The 8,246-nt window shown below is 37.4% G+C and overlaps 1 protein-coding gene across 2 annotated transcripts; it reads left to right on the forward strand.

Moving 5' to 3' along the window:
• Positions 1-616: 616 nt before the first annotated feature.
• mettl9 (methyltransferase like 9) lies at positions 617-6,520 on the forward strand. 2 transcript variants are annotated; one of them, XM_053510740.1, is made up of 6 exons: positions 617-757; positions 931-1,092; positions 3,676-3,866; positions 4,351-4,560; positions 4,734-4,918; positions 5,028-6,520. In XM_053510740.1, the coding sequence occupies exons 2-6, from the start codon at positions 931-933 to the stop codon at positions 5,234-5,236; spliced, it is 957 nt and encodes a 318-aa protein (XP_053366715.1). In that variant the 5' UTR covers positions 617-757; the 3' UTR covers positions 5,237-6,520. The 2 variants fall into 2 exon arrangements, with proteins under 2 accessions (XP_053366715.1, XP_053366714.1); XM_053510739.1 differs by lacking the exon at positions 617-757 and having other exon boundaries at positions 916-1,092.
• Positions 6,521-8,246: the final 1,726 nt, after the last annotated feature.

Consider the following 8,246-nt stretch of genomic DNA (forward strand, 5'->3'; position numbering starts at 1 on the left):
CAGCATACCAAGACATCTTGGACCATTTCATGCTTCTAACTTTGTGGGAACAGTTTCCTGTTCCAACGTGACTGTACACCAGTCCTCAGTCCAAAGATATGCAAATTAGACAAATTGGTCTGTAATGTGTTTGTATGTGTGTATGTACGCGCATATGACTTGTGATGAATAGGCACCCCGTCCAGCTTCCCCGTGAATGGGTATAGAAAATGAATGATTAAGGATATATATATGGTGGCTCAGTGGTTACCACTGTCACCTTGGACCTTCAAGGTCTGGGTTTGATTCCCACCTCGGGGTCTGCGTGCATTGAGTTTCCTACCACAGTCCAAAAGCAAGCAGATTACATCAGTAATGCGTGTTTAAATGTTGACCTACCACACTTGTAAAAATGAAAATTGTCATTTATTTCCATTTACAGTACACACGCATTCACACAAAACAGGCGATTTGGGAACACCAACTGGCGTGAATTCTTTTTTTTTTTACTTTATTTTTTTTTCTCCTCCTATATAAACTATTTGACCTTGTAACTTTCCCCAACTTTACACGGCTCCCTCTAGTGATGGAACTGGTAATTGCATGGGTTGGTTTTGACGGACACGTTTACGTGTAACACAGGAAGTAAAAGGTTTTCACAGAGCGTCTCCTTTTGTCCTGTTTAACTCTACACCTAAGCAGTCCTTATTGGTGTATTATTTGTTTAACGAATTATTCTAACAGACGATGTGGCCATTAAGTCGCGCCACACCTGCAGGTTTGTTTGTTTGTTTGTTTTATGTCTTTGTAAGAATGAAGGAATGAGTAGAAGCGCTCTTATTAGTGCTAAAATCCTCAGAGAGAGAGAGAGAGAGAGTGTGTGTGTTTGTGTGCAGTACGTTAGCTGGTGTGGTTGCCTGTCCTGTTCTTACTGGAATGTGTTCTCCACAGATGAAGACACTCCTTTTTGGTGCTTGGGTGGTTCTATATGTCTCAGTCCTTTTAGTAGCTCGAAGAATGTGGACAGGAAAGTATTCCCGAAGTGCACTTACCAGGACGCTTGTGATGAACGCGTTAAACAGCTCGGATTCTAATACACAAGGACTGCAGGAGGTAATGATCTCTGTATAAATGTCTCAGAAATCTGAATATTAAATCCTTAATTCTCTTCCTGAATGGTTTGTAACTTAACTCTGTTGGATTGTTGACTGTTCATTCAAATTGATAAGGGATTTTACTGTCATTGTGTATAAAGGATGTAGAAAGAAAAAAAATGTTGTGTTGAACTAATAACTACTTAATATTGTGTTAAATAGTTAACACAATAGGACAGTTGCAGTGTAATGGGTGTGACGTTTGGATTCATTGGTAAAGAAAAAGCCTCAGAGCATGGACGAGCTCAGTCTCAGTGAATTAGTTTTTAAGTCGTAAAATTATCTCAGGATTTGTGACTGCAGTCGCTCAAAAGTTCAGAACCGAAACGGTTTTATACCTAAACCTCCAAAAACGTTCAAATTTATATAAACTTATACTGAACTTTTAGCTTCCTAACACACATTATGAGTGCAGATCAATCCCTGCTATTTGTTATCAGCCTGTTGAGTCTAGTTCCTCTCAAGGTTTCTTCCTATTGCCATCTCAGGGAGTTTTTCTCTGCCACTGTCACCCTCAGCTTGCTCATCAGGGACAATCTGATCATTATGATGCTTTTTAAGCTTATTTGCATAATTAAATGGATTTTTTTTTATTCTCTAAATTTGCTTTGCGACAATTACCATTATTAAAAGTGCTCTCTATAAATAATACTGAATTGAAGTAAATTGAATCAAGGTGGCACGGTGGTTTGGTGGTCACCTGACACTGCCAGCTTCTGGGTTTTTGTTTTAGCACCCAATCCAGGGTGTACCCTGCCTGGGAAGTCTCCTGGGATAGGCTCCAGGCCCCCGCGGCACTATTATACAGGATAAAGCGATATAATTGAGTGAGTGAATGTAATCATTTACATCCTAAAATAATATCTAGCATTTTATCAGCCATGTGGATGTGACAAATTACTATAGTTTAATTAGAACTCTCTGCATTATGCCTTTTTTTTTTTTCCTGTGGTAATGTTGAACCTTGAATGTAAACGCTCAGTAATAAAAACCTGCTCACAGCAAACATATTGCACATAGAATTACAAGGGTAGTAATGCAAATGAGAGGATTTTTTATTAACGGACATGTTTTTTTTTATTGCATGCTTTGGTAAAGTAACTCTTCCTCTATACTTAACACCGCGCCTATCACAAGCAATGCGTTTCTTTGAAACTGTTTGAAAATCCGCTTTTGTCATAGTGATTATCTCCCACTGTATAGAGACTGTGTTGAATGGTACCTTTGTATAGAGAAAGACTTACTGTATCAACATGTGCAATTTAAACAACCTATATCAGTTGATAAGACGATTATGCCCACTTTTGCATTATGCTCAATACAGCCCTTCTATAATGAGAAAATTAATATTTTATATAAGAATGTCTGTATTGTCTTTGCACTTCAATGTTTTGCTCTACATGACCCCTCACACAGGGCTGATTAATGAGTAATTCAAACTCACCACAGCACTCAGGTAGTTAAACTGTTCTTTATTCTACCTGTGCAGGCTTGTTTTGTACACTACCAGTCAAAGGTTTGGACACACCTTCTCATTCAGTGGTCTTTCCTGATTTTTTTATTCTTTCTACACTGTAAAACAATTCTGAAGGCGTTCAAAATATGTAGTAATCTCTTTTGAACAGTTAATATTGACATGTGTCTGCTACTTATGCTCTGTAAAGCCTTCATAATGACTCTGATCTAAGGTGCTGTTAATTGGTGATTTCTGACGCTGGTAACTCTAAATAAATGTCTCCTCTACATATAAATCTTACGCCTACTTAAATCTACCTCGCACTTAAAATAGAGTTTGTTGCACTTAAATGCATCTCGATTAATGGGACAAACCAATCACAGGTAACCTCTTTTTACAACGAAATGATAAAAATGTTCCTACATAGACTAAAACATATTACTTCAGTTAATTCGTAACTGCCTTGTGTGCAAAAATCGATGCCAGAAAGAAGAGCTGCATGCAGTGATTAGCGTTTTGGGGTCTAAAACTTCTCAGCTTTCCAAAACAACTCACGGAAGAGCATAAACAAAAGCAAAAAGAAGATGAAAGTTTCTTAAAGAGAATAAAGAAGATGAAAGTTTCTTAAAGAGAATCACTACTGATCACGAGACATTGATTTATCACTACTAGTCTAAGATACGGCAGGGTATGGAACGGAACATGCCATTCTGTTTTAAAAAAAAAAGTTTAAAAGTCAACCATCAGCTGGGAAATGCATCAATGCTGACAGTTTTCACATTGTAGACACTTTGCAAAAATGTAGTTTTCTGGTGTCAAAGGATCCTCCCTATAGTCCCGATCTCGCTTCAAGAATGAAGATTCACTTTTGTTGAAGAACTGAACACAAAAAGCGGTGCATTTGTGTATTGAAAAGCAAAGAGGATCATGTTGAAATTTTTTTAAATTAATTATAAAAATAAATTCTACAGCCAGAGTGCAGATAATTTTTGACTCACCCTTGTATTATTAAATTGCTTAGTGTGACTGAACTGCTATTAACAATTAGTAATAATAAAACTAATTAGTATTTTTCTTCCCCCTCAGTGGTATCGCTGCTGTCCTGACCTTTTAGGAGAGAAGGTCCATCCTTTGTTTGTGCAGAGTCACTTAGATAATGATACTCAAACTTTCCTTGAGAGGAGTGTTGAGAAATCTGGCTGGGTCTTTACCCAGCTCTACCACTCCGTATTCTCCACCATCTTTAGCCCAGTTATCTCCAGGACATCCATCAATGGGTACATATTTCTTACTGAGTTTATTTCTCACTTATTGTTAGAGGTTTCTGTACATGGTTGCACACACGGTATACACCGGTATCATAAGAGTTCTAAGTACAGTTGCACAACTCACATTAAGTTTAATTAATTAATGAATGCATCCATTCATTTCCCCTTATTCTACTTTTCTTTTCTACCTATACTTTCTTTTGGCTGTTAAGCAGTGCTTTTCTCATACAGTGCTCTGTATACAGTATAGAGTATATATTTATTTACAGATATTTTATACAGATATTTACTTTTACAGAAGTTATACAGATGTTTATTTAAGTTTTTTGCACTAAATTCTATTTATCATCATTCCAACAGTTGTATTTTATTTATGTTATTTTATTTTGTAGTTGCACTAATGGCTTTTTTAAAAAAAATATATATTTATTTTGCAGCCCCATGAGGATAAATAAAGTTTTTTAATTGAATTGAATTGCTTTTTTTTTAATAGGCTACTGGGCCGAGGCTCCATGTTTGTTTTTTCACAGGACCAATTTCGCCAACTTCTCCAAATCAGTCCAGACTGGAAAGGAGAAAGATTACTGGATCTTGGAGCTGGGGACGGAGGCGTCACAGAAGTAATGAGTCCACATTTTAAAGAGGTTTATGCCACTGAGGTGTCCCTTCCAATGAGGTGGCAGCTCCAAAGGAAGAACTACAAGTACGTTTAGGATTAGCTCTTACATCTTGGATTTGTTATCGTCTCATGCCATATTGGTCATTATCATTAAGACAGATGTCTGGCTTAAAATAGATGAACCTCAAATCATTAATGGTAAGATGTTCCTTTTTTTTTTTTTGAGATTTAAATGTCATCTTTCTTGTCTTTGTTAGGTTGTTGGAAATTGATGATTGGCAAAATACAGATTTTCAGTATGACATCATCAGCTGTCTGAACCTTTTGGATCGCTGTGACAAACCTTTAGAGCTGCTCAGGGACATCAAGAAGGCTCTGCTACCTGTCACAGGGAGGCTGATCCTTGCAGTTGTTCTACCCTTTCAGCCTTATGTGGAAATAAGTAAGATTCTTGCTTTGAATGTATAAATCTTTAAATGTTTCTGATTTAATTTACATGCTTTTCTTATAAGAAACATTATTTAACAAATATTTTACAATTTTGGTCTTAGGAGGAAGATGGGAACGTCCTGCAGAGCACGTCCATGTGAAAGGCAGGACTTGGGAGGAGCAAGTTAAAGACCTGTCTGAAGACATATTCCATAGTGTAGGATTTGAGGTGGAAGCAGTGACCCGGCTGCCATATTTATGTGAAGGAGATATGTACCAGGACTATTATGTGTTAGATGATGCAGTGTTTGTTTTGAAGCCTCAGGAATGAGGTCCTAAATTGATTCTCTCTTTCTCTCTCTTTCTCTGTTATAAAAAAGCTTGAAATCACTTAAGTGGTCATCTGAAAGTTTAGAAGTAGTATATTTAGAAAGTATAGAATGATGTACTTTCTGAGCGCACAGTAATATTTTGTTTTACTGAATTTAGCTTTAATTTCATTGCACGTTGTTGAGGCCAGTTTCTGTGTGAAAGTCACTCCTCATGCTCCCAGAGCTAATCTTTTACAGGTTCCTGGAGTAGGCCCATGGCATCAGGCAAAAAAAAAAAAAAAAAAATCATTGGTGTGATAAACTGGTCATTCAGTATATTCAGGTCGTCAGCTGACATCATTTTTATTGCCACATAATGTTACCAAGCGTAGACTTAACAAACTGAACTCCAGATCATAACCCTACCTCCAGAGTCTTGTACAGTGGCCACTATGCATGATGAGTGCATCGCTTCATGTGCTTCCTTTCTTACCCTGATGCACTCATCACTCTGGAATTGGGTCGATCAGAACTAATCACACCACATGATCTTTTTCCATTGCTCCAAAGTCCAATCTTTATGCTCCCTAGAAAACTAAAGCTATTTTTTGCAAATGCATCTGCACCATGCAGTTTTTCTTTAAGCTCCATTTCTTTTCCCCAACCACATTTCTTTAAAGAAGTTGTCAGTTCAACACTATCCTTCCTTGGAAATTTTAATAATGCATTGGATAGTTCTTAAGTCAATTCCAGTCATGTAATCAATCTCCTAAGTTTTCTTTGCTTGATGCAGGATAAAAAGTTTACTTTATATACAAAGTATATGCATATAAAACCTTTACCGTATACAGAATTAAAATTATCATTATTTCTGTTGTAGTATAAGGATACTAAAGTAATGACAATGCAATTTATTTTAAATTTATTTTAAGTAATAGTATGAACTTACTGCTACATTTAAAGCTGTTTTTGACGCTCAGATGTGTAAAGATATCCAGGACATTGTAGACAATGGAAACAGGAACTTTCTACTGGCTAACAAAGAACTCAGCCAGTTGGCCTGTTGTGCCTACCTTGCATAATTACCTCATGTTTTTAATGAATTATTATAAAGTTATATCCAGACTTTATTTAAACTATATGAGCATTACAGATGCACAGAATTTTAGAACTTGTTTACACAGACTTTAGATTCATTTACAGCCAAGTGCTGGACTGGTGCTGTATTTAATACCTGTGGCTGGTCACTTCACAATGTACTGTCTAAAATATTTTCAATAAAATAAAATCATGTGACAAACCAATTTAGCATGAATTCATTTAGTATTTTTGTGTCATGACCAATAAACTTGTTCTTGGTCTTGCTGAGATCCTTTCTTTTTCTTTTTCTTTCCTTTTCATCACTTTGGTTGAGGTTAATCTTGGTTCCAGGACATGGGAGACTAATTTATGTAATTCTCTGACTTCTGATTCGTCATTTTAACTCTTACTGCTGATAAGTGGATCTCATCTTGTGGTATAGAGACTCTGTATTTCTGATCTCAAAATCTCTCTTTGAATTGTTGATATCATCACCTTTCTTCTATGGAGGTTAATGTTTTCTTCACAGCTTTCATGATGATCTTGTCATTGACTGCTGTTGTTTCTCTTTGACTGCCTTATTCAGTGTCTGGTTGTAAGTACAGAAGTGCTTTCTTCCTTTCTTTTTTTTTCGACATTTTAAATCGTATCAGCAACAACCAACAATTATGCAACTGATGGATTTATCCTCCCCACCCAAGCTTAAAAATTGCATGCTTTTTTCCTGTAGACAGAACTCTTATCTTCATGATAACAACAAATGCAATCTTTAAGAAAAAACCCAGAGCTTATACACTGATCAGACATACAAGCACCTAGAATGGGCACATGAACATCAGAACTGGAGTGATGCTCTATGAAAGAAGGTGGCCTGGTTTGATGAACCATGTTTCTTTTTCATCATGTGGATTGTGCACGTGCATTCTGTCCCCGGGGACAGTATGCACTATAAGAAGATTCAAGCTGATAAGGACAGTGTGAGGATCTGGGCAGTATTCTTCTGGAATGCTTGTGTGTGGACATTTATGTAGATGTCACTTTGACACGTACCACCTACCTAATCATTGTTGCAGACTAAGTACACCTCATCATGGCAAAGGTATTCCTTAATAGTAGTAGCCATGTACCTGAGGCCATGACAGAGTTCAAGGTGTTGACTTGGACTACAAATTCTGATCTCTGGAGGCCATGTCTTGCAACTTGTATCCTGTATACACTGTACATATTTATCTCTTTATTTTTATGTTTTTGGTCAGGTTAAAACCACTGCAATCTGGTGGTCAGTTCATATTTCTGGAGCTTAATTGTGCTGTTAAGATAAGCCTGATTTAGCATGTCTTGTGTGTTAGCATGCACATAAATAACCGAGGGGGGAAAAAAGTTAGAACTCAGAACTCATATATATGGTATAATCTTAAAGGGGTCATACAGCACTACATGCACTATTTTAAGCTGTTTGGACTAAACTGTGTGTTAGGAGAGTGCGTACACAACCACTCTACGATGATAAAGAGCCGCCCAGTGGTTTTCTTTTCGTTTATTACAGTAACATCCCCCTTCTGAAATCAGGCTAATCGCAAAAGCCTTGCCTTGTGACGCCACACCACAAGAGGGCGTTCCTACACAAGTTGATTGACACTGGTGTTTTAGCAAAGACCCGCCCCGAGTGAGAAGACGCTGTCGGCCATTGTTTTTTCGCCGCTGGAGCAAAATGACGCCTAAGCGAGTGTTGTGTACAGTTGTTGGGTGTAATAGCGAACACAGCAGTCGTCATTCACTACCTAGGGTTAGTGACCTAGGGTACCTACCTAGGGTTTGGTATCTGAGCCACTGAGGACGCAGTGGCTGAATTTAGTTTTTAAAGCTAACGTCCCCGCTGATTTACCTAAATGCGTTTATGTTTGCGATAATCATTTTTCACCAGACTGCTTTATAAACGCGGGTCAATAT

This window comes from Clarias gariepinus, chromosome 14 (genome assembly GCF_024256425.1).
Source record: "Clarias gariepinus isolate MV-2021 ecotype Netherlands chromosome 14, CGAR_prim_01v2, whole genome shotgun sequence".
NCBI lineage: Eukaryota > Metazoa > Chordata > Actinopteri > Siluriformes > Clariidae > Clarias > Clarias gariepinus.

Excerpts from the sequence above, each read along its gene's own strand:
- mettl9 (XM_053510739.1), top strand. The coding sequence starts at position 916 with ATGTGTTCTCCACAGATGAAGACACTCCTTTTTGGTGCTTGGGTGGTT. Across the intron at positions 1,093-3,675 it reads ATACACAAGGACTGCAGGAG|TGGTATCGCTGCTGTCCTGA; the intron begins GTAATGATCTCT and ends CTTCCCCCTCAG. Across the intron at positions 4,919-5,027 it reads TCAGCCTTATGTGGAAATAA|GAGGAAGATGGGAACGTCCT; the intron begins GTAAGATTCTTG and ends TTTTGGTCTTAG.